General features: G+C 33.4%; 1 protein-coding gene across 3 annotated transcripts; it reads left to right on the forward strand.

The window, feature by feature from the left end:
* Window positions 1-106: 106 nt before the first annotated feature.
* Window positions 107-14,312, forward strand: LOC140062948 (uncharacterized). 3 transcript variants are annotated; one of them, XM_072109381.1, is made up of 14 exons: window positions 107-497; window positions 584-724; window positions 1,416-1,491; window positions 5,063-5,215; window positions 5,351-5,440; window positions 5,759-5,942; window positions 6,380-6,498; window positions 6,881-7,082; window positions 7,567-7,710; window positions 8,088-8,331; window positions 8,470-8,589; window positions 8,843-8,881; window positions 11,649-11,699; window positions 13,001-14,312. In XM_072109381.1, exons 1-14 carry the CDS (start codon window positions 308-310, stop codon window positions 13,330-13,332), a joined length of 2,085 nt encoding a protein of 694 aa, XP_071965482.1. In that variant the 5' UTR covers window positions 107-307; the 3' UTR covers window positions 13,333-14,312. The 3 variants fall into 3 exon arrangements, with proteins under 3 accessions (XP_071965482.1, XP_071965558.1, XP_071965630.1); XM_072109457.1 differs by lacking the exon at window positions 11,649-11,699 and having other exon boundaries at window positions 108-497; XM_072109529.1 differs by lacking the exons at window positions 107-497; window positions 1,416-1,491 and having other exon boundaries at window positions 626-724.
* Window positions 14,313-15,553: the final 1,241 nt, after the last annotated feature.

A 15,553-nucleotide genomic window follows, 5' to 3' on the forward strand; every position in this document is an offset into this window, starting at 1 on the left:
ATAATGCATATACAATAACTTAATCAACATTTCAACAAGTTTTTACAACACTAGTACTGTAGGTACAGTACCAGTTCTAATAATTCTTTTAAACGAACGAAAAAGAACAAAAACTATTAGGAATTGATTCTTTTATGACACCAATGTCGCTTCATACATCGATTTATAAACCGCGCCCTCAATATTAATCGCTATTTTTTTTCCCTTTTCTTACGCCATTTTGAAACGTTGAAACGACGGGAGAATTTGTTGAGAAAAGAAAACAAACCTGCGTTTTTTCAGTTGTATCAGGTTGTTTTACTTTACTATGGCAGGAACTGGAGCAAATAGCGTTCCATTAGGGAACTTGCATCCTGTATTTCAGGGAAGTCAAAGGGGTGTTCGACCTCAAGAGTCCATGCTGAATGCAGCCCGAGAAGCAGCAGCGAGGATTGCACAGAAGCGAGGCGTCTTCTGTCCGCCATCACCCAATTCAGGTGGAAGCGGTAGTTCGTCAGGTAAGGGCCTAGCTAGCTAGCAAACACATTGACATTTATATATTTTTTACATGTCAATTAATCAATAGCTTAATATTATTAACTAGGCCTAGGTGGTTTATCAAGTCAAGGATGGCAACCAGAAAAGAAGAAACGTCGTAGCCGATGGGGAGGGGAAGAATCTAAAACAAATCTTTCTTCGGCACTTCCACCAAATTTGACGAAAGACCAGGAGCAACAAGTACTTTGTAAGTACTGTTTTCGACTTTTATTTCATGCTTTACATATTTTTAATTAACGCAAATTATTAAATATATATTTTTCCTTTTTGTTTTTGAAGTACTAGTATTTAGGGGCCTATATTTACATGATTTTATTTTACTATTGTAATATAAAAAAAACTTTTCTTGGCAGGTACAGTAATTCAGTTCTTATTTTAAATATTATGTCCCATTTACCCATTTTTTCTGTAGTTAAAATTGTTGTGTAAAGTAACACTAAAATTAAAGAATCTAAGCTTAACTGAACATGTCATTAATAGTTTAGTTTAGTTATAACATAACATTTATTTTTATCCCAAATTAATTTTAAAAACATCATAAATTATTGTTTAAATATTTATTGAACTATTTTTTAATTCAGGTAAGATATCCATAATTTGTGTATAGTAATATTTTTTGTATGTTGATTTATAGTAGTTTTTTTACATCCATTTTTAGATAAAAACTCAATTCATACATTTTGTATTGTCATCGGTTTTATTAATGAGAATTTACTATCTCCATAATTAACTATTATTATCAATTTATTTTCTTTACACTATGATACATATTTCTTGATATATGTGTGTACATTAATTTATGATGTTTCACATGTCTAAATTTTATTTGTCATTTCTAACCAGATGTTTTTCCTTTCTAACTCGCCATCTTTCCACAGTGCACATCCAGATTGAGGAATACAGTCGTAAGCTTCGAACCGGTGACCTCGGAATCCCAGCCAACCCTGAGGATAGGTTTGTTATTAACCAAACTTTTAACTCGTTTTTCTTTTCCATTTTTTTACTTGTGCTACTTGGGATCCCCAGGTTGAAGCATCGCTTCACCAACCGACAACAACAGTAATTCATTTCTTTTCAAAACTATTTTAACCAGGATTTTAACTAATCAATTGATTGAGTTATCATATGACATAATAACCATATTATTTTGACAGCAAAATATAGACTCCAATTTTAAATTTATAACAAAAATAAACTATCCAAAAAAAGATTATTTTTTTATTATATTATTCTAAATTACACCTTTTTTTAATACATGCAATTATTTAAATCTTCATATGCATGAAAACCAATGAATTTAATTTCAAAATGTTTAAATATTTTTTAATATCAAGGTAAAGTATTATATTAATTGTTATATGATACAAAGAAATCGATATTTTAAGCTTGGCACAGTCAACAATAAAACAAAGGTTACTAAAAAAAATCCATATTTGATAGTATATTTTGTCTGAAGTAAAACAAATTAACAGTCAAATATGGGTAAATGTAATCTTTACTGTTCTTGATTGACTAATTTTTTTCATAAACAAGTTACAGGGATAATGCTTTTTGACTATATACCACCTTTGTATTTTGTGTACCTTATTCCCTCCCCTTATACATTATATAACGCCAATTACACACTTTTTGTTTTTATAGCACCATCACATTTGTACAGTTAAACTTGCAATGAAATCAAAATTAATTTTTTAAAAACTATTCAAATATTACTGTGTTTGACTAGTACAGTCAACTCAATATTAGACAACAACAAAAAACAATCAAAAAATGAGAATTTATTTTCTTCTTGTTTTCCCCTATGTAATAAATACACCTAAAAACCAGGCATTTTTATTATGATTATGCTGCGTCAAATACAATACATTACAACATTTTCGTTATTAAAGATTGTAAAATATAATAAATTAAAACAAATTGATTTTAGATATAAATTTAATATTTGAAGCCAGCAAGTTTAACTCTACTAAGTAATGAGTATAGCCAATAGAGGGCAGTGTTTTAGTCAAGAATGTTTGTCTTTAGCTTTGTCTACACTATCAAACTAGTTTGAAAAAAAAGTGTGATGTGCCCAAATATGGTAGTGATATACCCAAATGTTAGTGATATGACATCACTATGTCCATATATGGCCACATTGTTTTGTTATTATAAAGTTTGATAATGTAGGCAGAGCTTTAACCTTTGGAAATCGTACATTGTATCACTCACAGGGATTTAAAAAAAAATATGGTTTACGAAAATGTAGGTAACCCAGTAAAATCTGCATAAAGCTCTGTATATAAACCAGGCTACATACTACTTGTATCTCCAACCAACCAACAATCCTAGCCAATCTTAAAGCTCTGTCTACAAAATCAAACTAGGTTGACTAAAAAAGTGTGATATCCCCACATATGGTAGTGATATGACATCATCATGTCCATAACATCACATTTTTTTTCTCATAAAGTTTGATAGTGTAGACAGAGTTTTATCTTAAAGGCATTGTCCATATTGTTGACCTACTTTCCAATGGTAAACTTTAGCCATTAAAACATAATAGATGGATGGACAACTGTGTACAGACATCGGCTCTTATTTCATAGCTTTGGTATGTTAGTAAATCACCTACTGTATCTAGATGTATACAGTAGTGGCTTGGTCAATGGCGCCTTCCAATTATAAGGGAGTTAAGCTCTGTCTACACTATCAAACTTTATATTTGGGCATATCACTACCATATTTTGGCACATCATACTATTTTGTCACATAAAGTTTGATAGTGTAGACAGAGCTTCACTATTAAGAATTCACTGTTTAGTCTCAATAACATACAAAATGTGATTGAGATTAATTTAAATAAAGGCCAAAGATATTAATATATGTTACTTAATTGTATTCATATGGTTTGGTATTTATGAAATAATTTAAAACTTTATATATTACAGATCTTAATATAAGCATAGTTAATGTTATTGATTTCATAATTAAGTTAAGATAAATCATTATTTTCACCATTACTTATTTGAATGATATGTTTTGTGAACTTAATTTTCCTAGTTGTTTCAGGAAGTATAAAATAAGCTTTGCAGGAGAAATTTGTTAATAATAGAATTATTTAAATTTATATCACCTGGCCTAGTAAGATACCTAATAAGTAATAATAATAAGTATTTGTCAGTACATTTGTCTTCTTTTTTTGTGATAGCAGGAAGTAACACAAGTAACCTTGATTATGTTTTATTTTGATGGAAACATGAACCCATTCTTGTTCATTGTACTAGCCTTAATCAACGTGATGCTTGGTTCCCACTAGAGACACAACACAAGGACGTAACGTAAGTTAGTTGATCAATCACAAGCGATGAATTATTTGAACTATCGCTTGTTATTGGTCAACACACTTGCGTTGCGCTTACGTCCTAGTGGGAACCAAGCTTTAGGGATCGTACAGTATGATTTCCCTACTCTTGATTAAGAAGTTGTTTTAGTTGCCCACACGAGTAATTTTGCATGGGATTATACTGAAGTTGTTAAGGTAAATCCAACATGAGTGATCTGATGAAGATTGCAAGATGACTGGAAACATGCAGTCCAAAAGCAATTACCGTATTTTATAGGTGAAGTGACTACTGATGCTTATACAACAGTTTACTGTGCATTGCTGATTGTGTGATATTAATGAATTATGTCCCCAATTGAAAACAAATGTATTACAGGTTAATTATGATGTTTTCTTGTTGATATACATAGAAACTGTAAATTAGTAAGTTTATATGTAATTTCTCAAAAAGAGGTCATAGGTCATTAACCTTTGACATTAATTTTTTATTTGTACAAATGTAATTGTCATGATAATAATGTACTCTTAAATTGTAGAATGAAGTAAATGGAGAAACTAATGTTTCTGTTATTTCTTGCTATGTTACCATGATTTTTAGAATTGCTTTGGTTGCTAACAAAAAGGGTTTTCTTAGATTGAAAGCTGTCAAGGAGTTTACTGAATAACAAATTATTCTTATAGATTGTCATCAACAGTATTGTAATTTATAGGATTTTAAACTATTTTTGGTTACTGCCAGTGGTGGTACCAGGTTCCCGGCCACTCCTCTTTCGCTTACTTGCTGCCGTTGAGAAAGTAGCATGTTGTTCACTTCATCTTTTATTGAGAAGTTATATCAACTCCAGTTACTCTATTTTGTGGACACAAAACGTTCTCCAATATTTTAATTTGAAGCTTTCAATTTGAATGTAAAATATTACAGTATTAAGGAATCTATACTACAATCTGCTAGTACCACCACTGGTTGTTGACCCTTCAGGTCGTTGACCCTACTGGTCAGTGACCCCACTGGTCGTTGACCCTACTGGTTATAAGGTACAGAGGAATAAAAACAAAGTGTGGTAAAGAGTGGAATAGCCAGAACAAAAGCTACTTTGAATGTTGTCAACCTGGCCTACAGTATATCATGTATTGGCATTTAACATCGAAGACATCACTAGTGATTGTTAAATTAAAAACCTGTAACTGATTTTGTTTTAGGTCACCGTCGCCCGAGCCGATTTATAATAATGAGGGAAAGCGGTTGAACACGAGGGAGTACAGAATGCGCAAGAGGCTCGAGGAGGAACGGCACATGTTGATTCAAGATGCATTTTTGTTAAATCCCGAGTACAAACCCCCAGCAGATTACAAGTAAGAGCATTCTTACAAACTTTATGTGACAAATAAAATGTAATATGAACATGATAATGTCATATCACTACCATATTTGATCATATCACTACCATATTTGGGCATGTACACTCATTTTTGTTATTGCACTTCCAGACCACCTGTACAGCGTGTCAGTGACCGGGTCATGATTCCACAAGACCAACACCCAGACATCAATTTTGTTGGACTACTTATTGGACCAAGGTAAATAGATGAATTTTAATATCAAGAAAACCTTTAAAAAAAACACAAACAAAATGTATAGTGCTTTATCATTTAATATATCAGTATCTGCCTCAGATGTATTGGCCCATGCCTTTCCTCTGGTCAAGGTGGGCACTGGACGAGAGAAGCCCTTGATAAATGTTAGGACTAATCAAGGTGCTTCCAACAGTCCTGGCTTAGTTTCATCCATCATTCAAATGAAAGTAAAATTAATTGACATTGTCTTTTGCGACATACTTCGGCCATTAACAAACATATCAGTGCCATTGTCAATTTACATTTGTTTCCTTATTTCAGAGGTAATACACTAAAACAGCTTGAAAAGGACACTACAACCAAGATAATGATTAGAGGAAAGGGGTCGGTAAAGGAAGGTAAAGTTGGTCGTAAGGATGGCCAGCCCCTGCCTGGAGAAGATGAACCACTTCACGCTTTAGTTACAGCTAACAATGCAGAGAGTGTCAAGATTGCTGTGGACAAAGTATGCTTATATGACATCATATTATTAGCTCTGCCAATGGGGTTATGTTGTCAATCACGTTTGTGTGTTTTTTTGTTTGTTAGCGGGATTGTTCAAAAAGTTACTGCCAGATCTTTACCAACTTTACCACAGATAGATATGTGGTCAAGGAATCCAATACATTTTGGAGGCAATCTGCTTGTTATAGGTTTCAGTGTTAAAAGATAGGAGACAATTATTTAAAAGCCGGCAATCTAGTACTTAGCAGTCTTAACGTAACGTTAGGTTCATAGTAAAAAATAAATAAAATATGAAATATTATTAACAGTAAAAAAATGAAAATAAAATATTTAAAAAAAAAATAAGAAGGATGATGATGAAAAAAAAGTTCCTTAGCAGGAATTGAGCCAGAGATTTATTGTCTTATTACTAAAATCTGATTTATTTTTTCTTGACAGATCCAGGATATCATAAAGCAAGGGATAGAGACCCCTGAGGGGCAGAATGATCTCCGACGCATGCAACTGAGAGAGTTGGCTCGCCTTAATGGAACTCTCCGTGATGAAGATGCTGTCAGGTATTACATAAATTCACTATACAAAGATGTATCATCCCCCAAAAACATGAAAAATGAAGATTAATTAAAACAGACTTTGAATAGGTTATTTTTTAGTTTTAAACTTCTGTAGAAAAAAATTAAATGGTTAAATTCAACCAAAAAATCCATTGGCTGGCAGCCAATTTGACCATTTTTTAAATTAAATTTTTTTAGGTAAATAAATTGTTTTTAGATCCAATTTTTGGTCAAAGTTGATAAGTATTGTGTGACATTAAAATGGCATATTAAAAAAAAAAAACAATACATCTTTAAAGCATAAAACAGAATGTAATTGTAATACTGTATATAATACTATAATATCTAACTGATTCATTGTAAATATGCATTGTTATTGTTTTAGATGTTCAAATTGTGGCGCTTCAGATCATCGTACCTGGCAGTGTCCAGAGAAGCAGAATATTACAAGCAATGTGTTATGTACAATCTGTGGAGGCTCAGGACATATTGCAAATGACTGTAAGGAGAAGATGCCTGGAGAAAGACTCCTTGGAGTAGGCCAACCTCCACCAAGTGCGGTTGACAAAGCAAAGATGGACTCAGAGGTACTTTGTTGTAGCCTAGAGTAAAACTTAAACTTGGTTCTTACTAGGACTAAAGGATAAGTGAATTGACCAATCAAAAGTGGCAGATTATTCAAACTGTCGCTTGTGATTGGTAAATTTCATCCTTGGGTTGCGTCCTAGTGGGAACCAAGCTTAAGAACTTTAGGTATTTATGACATCTTCTGCTCAAACTAAATGTTAAGGCCATACTAAAGCTTGGTTCCCACTAGGACGCAACGCAAGTGTTTTAACCAATGACAAGCGAAGTTATAGACAGTTAGCAATCACAAGCGAATAAACCATCGCTTGTGATTGGTCAATTCGATTGCGTTGCGTTACGTCCTTGTGTTGCGTCGCTAGTGGGAACCACGCTTTAAGTTTTTTCGCACGATGAGTAACTGACATTGCTTAGTGCTTCCAAATATAATCACAATCACACAATTACTATAACTTTTAACACTTTGTATTATATATATATTTTTAGTACATGTCGCTGATGGCTGAACTAGGTGAAGGCCCACCACCGCCTGTGTCTAAGCCCAATGCACCACCCCCGTCAATTAGGCCTCAGTACAACAACAGACCACCTCCTCTGATGAATCAACAAATAAACCAACCCCCTCCGCTGGTAAGTTTACTTGTATTATTATAATTTTTATTTATTGCTGTATAAAGTTTATTTTAGTGTTTAGTCAATGCTTAAGCTTTGTATAGACTATAAAACTAGTTTGACAAAAATAAAGTGTGATGGGCCCCAACTATGGTAGTGATATGCCCAGATATGATAGTGATATGCCCAAATATGGTAATGATATGCCCAAATGTGGTATCATCATGTCCATATATGAGCGCATCACATTTTTTTGTAACATCAAGTTTGATAGTGTAGACAGAGCTTAAGAATAACAGTTAGTTGTCCCATTATATTCACTACTTGGTTATCCTATTCATTTTCTCTTTCACGTGAAGTTTTGTGAATTTACTTCTTATTTGTTGTTATTCTAGATGCGTCAACAGTATCGTCAACCTTGGATGGGCAACAATAAGCCGATGGGAATGATGGGAAACCAACATCAACAAAACCAACCTCCTCCACTGATGCGCCAACAAGTCCAGCCTCCTCCCCCAAGAAACCCAATGCCAGTGCCACCACCTCCCCCTTCAAATGCAGGCCCACCACCACCATGGGCAATGCCACCACCACCAATGTCGGGAATGCAAGGTGGTATGCCATCACCAATGAATTCATGTAAGAAATTCCTTTAAAAAAATGTTTGTTTTTTCCTTATATATAGATTTTTTAATATTGTGTGATAGGAATTGTGATTGATAAATTGAATTATGTGAAGTTTTTAAAAACATTTTTGCCTTTTTTTTTCGTTCATAGTACATGGTGGTGGTCTTGGTGGAATGACACCACAATCATTGTTACCGCCACCCCCTCCTCCACCATCCAGTGATGCCCCTCCCCCACTCCCATCTTCATCATCTTGGCAAACGGCAACAAGTAAGTTTAAAATTATTAGAATTAGGCTCTGTCTACACTACCAAACTAGTTTGACAAAAAAAGTGTGATGTGACCAAATATGGTAGTGATATGACATCAACATGTCCATATATGGGAACATCAAAAGTTTTTTGTCACATAAAGTTTGATAGTGTAGACAGAGCTTTATTGATATCAACAATTAGAGTATAACAACTATTTGATGTCCATAGTAATGAATAAAAAAGTAATAAATAATATTTTTCATTTTCAGGTTCGTCCGCTCCTCTGCCTCCATGGCAACAACCTTCAGGTAAGATATTCAATTTCATTAATATTTGACAAATAAATGAAATAAACTGTAATGAAATGAATTTAGCAGAATTGAGCACATGGGGATAATTTAGTAAAGTACTGCTGGTATGCTTACCATATTCAACATTGATGTTGCAAATTGCATGCCAGCAGAAATAATTAAGTATAAAGTAATAGGTATACAGAGATAATGGCATTTATCAATATCGTTCCGAATCTTGAATAGAGGAATACAGTTTTTTTTAAAAAGCTCTGTCTACACATCAAACTTTATGTGACAGCAAAATGTGATGTGTCCATATATGGACGTGATGACGTCATATCACTATTATATTTGGGCACATCACACTTTTTTTGTTCAAATGAGTTTGAGAGTGTCAACAGAGCTTAAGATTAAAACATTTACATAAAGAATATCATTTTCAATACTGTTACACGACATGTTAGTACGGTACACAAATTATTTGACAGATACAGCCGATATCCAGGTATCCTTTACATAATGTATTTCGAACACGACTTAGTTAAACGTTTGCTACTAGAAATGTATTTTGGCCAGGTTTGCCAGCAATCCATCATCCTCTAGCAATGCTGTCAAATGTGCATACTGCTTCGAGTTTGGCATATTAAATGGTTTCAATCTACACTGCTATCAAAATTAACAATTTGGCATTTGATTCGGAGCCAGTAGCTAGTTAGGGGTAGTATCACATGAATACATGTTAATGTAGATATTTGATTGCAGCGAGATGTATTGATCATGTTGTTTTATTTCTGATATTTTTTTAATGTTTGGAAGAAAGTGAATTTGCAGTTGGATGTAATGATTAATGCGGGTGTTCTTTTTATGATATTTTTTTTTAGTGTTTTAAATAAATATTTTTAAAGATGTTTGGAAGAAAGTGAATAACCAGTGGGATGTAATGATAATTCGGTGTTATTTTTTCTTTACTGTTTTATAAATGATTAAAATATTTTTTATATGTTGTTTAGAAGAAAGTGAATTTTGTGTTCATAGTTAGTATGTATTAAACAGAAATATAAACTAAATATAAAAATCCCTTTTAAAAAGGTCGGGTCAAATTATTTCTTCATGGTAAATTCTATCTTAAGTCTTAAGTTTTTATTCAATTAAAACACTTTTTGTGTTCCATATTATTCAGAAAAAAAACAAACTTTTTTGAGTGATTTTGTTTAATTATATTTCTTGTAAAAACATCTTTTATTTGTCTTTTCTTCTACTATGTGTTATTCTTATATACCTTATTTTAAATAGTTATTAATTAAAATTAGAGGTATTTTAATTGTTATACTTCTGTACTTGAACTGAGAATCTTATCTTAGCCACCAACCCACATTGTAGCAAGTTTATTGGTCTAGAAGGGAAGTTATCTGGAGGTAATGTGTTTGAGTAGAGTTACACCCGAGTACAGTGTTCTCTAATGTTCTATCTATTCACTTGAGTCAATTATTTACAAATTAATCTTATTTAGAATGTGGTGCATAGAATGATGAATGCCTTTTCCCTGAAGTTCCCTTTTCATAGATACCAGCAGCAATAATCCTACTTAACTAGCCCAGATTATGATGATTTTTGTCCCTTTTGTAGAAATAAAATCTCTTTGTAAAAATCCTGGCCATGCATTATGCAAATTACCAATACCACAAGCAATAAGGTACTTTTCTGTGAAAAAATAAAAGTTGTGTGTGGGTTACACAATGTGAATATTTATTTTCAAACCAAATGGTTAATATTTAATTAGTATAGTACAGTCAACTCTCCCAATACTGGATTCTCTAAAAACCAGAAACTCTCCAAAACCAGACTTTTCTTGAGGTCCAAAAAGTCCCAAATTCATTTTTACCATTAGAAACACATTTCGAAAACCAGACATTTTAGGCCAGCCCAAAGGTGTCCCGGTATTGGAAGAGTTGACTGTTATGGAACTTAAAAATGTTTGACCATGTGAACTATTACAAGGCCTGTTGCGTTGGCTGTGATTTACAGCATGGCTTGTTATGCTGTAAACAGGAATTTCGCTTACAAAATCTAATTAATTTTCAGACTTGCCAGGAAATTAATTGATTTGATTAAGAATATTGATTTAAATGACTTAATCTTGTTTCTCTTCGCATCAACTACCCTGCACAAACCCCTGTTGGGTTCGTCGCTTTTCAATATAAAATTATAAAAATGAAATGTTGCTTTTATACTGATTTTTAAGGTTCTGAAATATGTATATTTTACAAAACAAAGACAACAAAATCAAGGCAATCTAACAACAGGACACTGAGCTCGTCTTGTCAAGATATGAACTTGTAACAGTCCTTTGATCTTATGTCTGGCTGCAACAAATACTGTACTATGTAGATTAATCTCAGTGGCGCGCGGTGTCTGTAAAGGAGTTTAGAACTGATCCTGTCGCAGCCACAGATAAACCCTTTGATCTCAGAAGCTCAGCTTTCTGTTATATTGCCTTGACAAAATTAACCATGCAACAACATACAAAATGTATCTCTAGTTTAAATGAACTAGATACTGATTTACATATAATATGGTTGGTATCTATCGTAATCGGTATTCTGCAGTAATTTACACGCAGAGAGTGCTGTGCACTTTTTGCACAGTGCATGATAGTGAAAAAATAAAGAGTGCACACATGACTAATTTCAACCCGTCTGATTGGCTACATCTTTGAACCCATGTTATAATGATGTATATACCTATATGGTTGGTTTCAAGTGTACTATGTCTTTCTACATAGGGTTATCAGTCTCGCCCAGTTCCTCTACCACAGCGCCACCGTGGCTACAAGGTATTGGCAATATATTGTGTGGCATATAATATCATGCATGAACGGTTCCCGTCAAATATTTCAAATATTAATTTTAATATATTTTTATGGTTTTTTTGGTCTTGCTTTTTACGTTAATTGCTCCTATCTTTTTTGATATGTCCACCTTTGCTTATTTAGCAACATAGTTGTTAGTGGAGACTGAATTATGGATTGTTTTTTATACTGACATGTTTTACCCTAATATGCCTAAATTGGTTTAGTGCCTGCACTTTGATTTTCATCCTGTGTGTTAAACTATCAAACAACAACAAAATTTGATGTGCCCAAATATGGTAGTTATATACCCAAATATGGTAGTGATGTGACATCATGTCCATATATGGGCACATCACATTTTTTTGTCAAATAAAGTTTGATAGTGTAGACAGAGCTTAATTATATAAGCACAGCAAACCTGACCTTGTGTTTAAATATGTTTGCTACATCTGACACTTCTTCCTGTATTTCATTTTGATCTAAATTATGTTAGCTGTTCCAGGGACCTCCCTGCCTATTACAGGGGCCTCCCTGCATATTCCAGGGACCTCCATGCGTGTTCCTTTGCTAGTGAAAGCCATTCTTGTATCTTATGTAAAGCTTTGCATGTATTTTGTAAGCCTATAATATTAGCCCTCCATTCAATTGTTTTTAACAACCCATATCTTTCCACTTCCCATACCGAACTTTCCTGGGACATAATGTCCCGATTTTCAAAACTTGTTTTAAATCAGTAAATGTTGACCTTTGGTGCCCAAAAGTATTGGGAGAGTTTCTGATTATTAGAATTCAAGTTTCACAAGACTACTTTCTAGCTTACTAGCCCAGACCGAAATCTGCTTTCCCAGACTGTCTACTTATTATAGACTATTAAACTGTATTAAATTGGTTTCTAAAAAGTCACAGCATATTCTACAAAACATTTATAAATCAATAATATAGACTATCTATTTTACGGCCATCTATTTTTTTTTTCTCAATATCTTAAAGCATTTTTCTTTTTAAATATTTATCCGAAATTATTAGTTATATGTCTACATTTTATCTTTCATTGTATTTAAATTAGTATTTGTTTAGTTTTTCTGTCTACACTATCAAATTTGATGTGAAAAAAATTGTACTGTGCCCATATATGGACCTAACAATGGTCATATCACTACCATGTTTGGGCATATCACCACTATATTTGGGTGCATCACATTTTTTGTCACATAAAGTTTGATATTTTAGACAGAGGTTTAGTTATAATATATGTTATTAATTTGTATTTAATTTTTTTTCAGCATCCTCAGATTCAACCACGCAAGCACAGTCTGTCTCCAGCTCAACCGTATCAGCGCAGTCACTCCAAAATATGATGGCAAATCTACCCCCATGGCATGCCATGCCACCCCCAATGCCTATCTCCATGCCTCCACCAGGACCACCCCCTGGTATTCCCCCTCCACCCATCCAGCCTCCAATGCCATCTGGGCCACCTCCATCAACAATGTCAAGCATGGCATTTAACCAGCCTCCACCTCCTATGGACTTCTCACAGTTTTCACAAGCGGGGGTGCCACCTCCTCCCCTCCCTGGAGCACCAGCACCGCCACCACCTCCTCCATCAAATTAAAAGGTTTTTTGTAATCAAGCTAGTATTATGCATTAATATAAAATATTTCAACTACTGTATTGTATTAATATTAATAACAATTTTAACAAATACTTTGCATTCTTTTAACTATTCCTGCTAAATATTTTTTTTTTACAATTATGGAAAGGAAGTCATTCCATGCTTTGTATAGCCTTAATAGGTTTGATATTACATTATTTCCAACGCTTTCAATTTTCTTCCCAATTTTTTAAAAAAGAAAATTGTTTATATTCAAGGGTGTTTTTAGTCATTAAATAAAATCTGAAGTTTGTCTAAAATACATATGCTATTTCAACATTTACAGAAGCTATTAAAATCTCCCCTTTTTAAAAATTTAATATTTTATAGGAAAATATTGTACATTGTTATTTGTATGCTGTACCACAAATAGCATAAGTAACTGTATTGTATGTTAACTGTACCACAAATAGCATAAGTAACTGTTTTGTATGTTAACTGTACCACAAATAGCATAAGTAACTGTATATTGTATTGTGTATATGCTGCACATTAAACAATTTGGTTAAATGTTATTTAGCATGGTGGAAACAAAAATTAATATGTGTGGTGTTAATATAGTTTCTTCAAATAGTTCCTTTGAAAATATATCCCTAATTACATAATGAGGATGTATTCTACAATTAAATAGTGTGGATAAAAGCATTTGTGCCACAGTTAAATTTGAAGATAAAAGCATTTGTGCCACAGTTAAATATGAAGATAAAAGCAATTGTGCCACAGTTAAATAATGTGAATAAAAGCATTTGTGCCATCCAGTTAAATTTGAAGATAAAAGCAATTGTTCCACAGTTTAATAATATGGATAAAAGCATTTGTTGCACTATAAGGACTGTTTACATGGGGCTACTGTACAAATTTTCTACTAATATTAATAAATGGTTATAATTATATGATCTTTGTAAATTGAAAATAAACTCTTAACCTCCTAAAAAGTAAAAATTGACTTGTTTTTTTTTCATGGTTTTTTTTTTCTACCATTGTGTAGTTTTGATTTAATGCAATAAGTACATTCAACATAAACTTCATTATACATGCCAAAAGCTATGTTCAAATCTCAAGCAAAAACATTAAAAACAAATTTGTTCAGAGACATACTTAATTGACATTACTAGAAAGGTGAGAAAGTTATACCAAAGAACTTATAACACAAGAATCTCCTGTTCTTCAATTTGCATTCAAAACACAGTATCGGAAGTACAGGGTTAAAAGGTCAAACTGGGCGACGCCATTTCACAGCATGGAGCAGCGCCCCCTCCAAACTAGGAAGTCAATTACTCTACCCCCCCCCCCCCCTAGAGTATTGGCAGATCCCCTCTATGATTTTGACTTTCTAATTTGATGCGGGCGCCCTACTCCTCATTCAATTACTCTATCCCCCCTAGAGCATTAGCAGATCCCCTCTATGATTTTGACTTTCTAATTTGAAGCGGGCGCCCTACTCCATGGCTCACAATGGCGCCACCCATAGCTCTATTCTATCCCACAATGCCTTTCGAAATTGTTACGCGCTTCGGACGAACAGGAGATTCTTGTGTTATAAGTTCTTTGGTTATACTAAGGAAGTTGTAGAGTAAAGGCCTGCTTCCTGGTTTATTCATGATCAATTGTACGCTATGAATTATTTATTCATGTTTTTATTCGAAAATTCTACATGAAATTTGATTGAATGATGTAACAACGCACAAAAGAAATACAATAGTTACAGCAGCGTTATAAATAAATCTGCGTGAATGTATATGTTATGCGCGATTTGAACGATTTGCGCAATTTGAAATTGCGCAAAAAAATCCTTGCGCAATTTGAAATTGCGCAAAGAATTCTTGCGCAATTTAAAATTGCGCAAGGATTTTTTTGCGCAATTTCAAATTGCGCAATCAACTTGCGCAATTTCAAATTGCGCAAGAAAATCTTGGCGCAATTTTAAATTGCGCTGCACAATTTGTAAATTCCGCAAGATAGTTCTTGCGCAATATGACACCTTTGCGCAATTTGAAAACGAACTGTAAATTTTCCCATACATGGCTAGGCTAGGCCTAGGCAGAGGAGTTTAAAATTTAGTATTTTATTATATAAATAAGACCATTTCAATGAAGATAATGTTTAATACTCACTTTTTAAGTTTTTAATATTAGTTTAAGCTAGGCCATGTAACCTAGTCAGTATCAGTAGTCCAGACCCT

This window comes from Antedon mediterranea, chromosome 1, assembly GCF_964355755.1.
Source record: "Antedon mediterranea chromosome 1, ecAntMedi1.1, whole genome shotgun sequence".
Classification (NCBI taxonomy): domain Eukaryota; kingdom Metazoa; phylum Echinodermata; class Crinoidea; order Comatulida; family Antedonidae; genus Antedon; species Antedon mediterranea.

Coding starts and splice junctions, on each gene's coding strand:
- LOC140062948 (XM_072109381.1), top strand. CDS start 308: ATGGCAGGAACTGGAGCAAATAGCGTTCCATTAGGGAACTTGCATCCT. Junction 8,590..8,842: donor ATCTTGGCAAACGGCAACAA/GTAAGTTTAAAA, acceptor TTTCATTTTCAG/GTTCGTCCGCTCCTCTGCCT. Junction 11,700..13,000: donor AGCGCCACCGTGGCTACAAG/GTATTGGCAATA, acceptor ATTTTTTTTCAG/CATCCTCAGATTCAACCACG.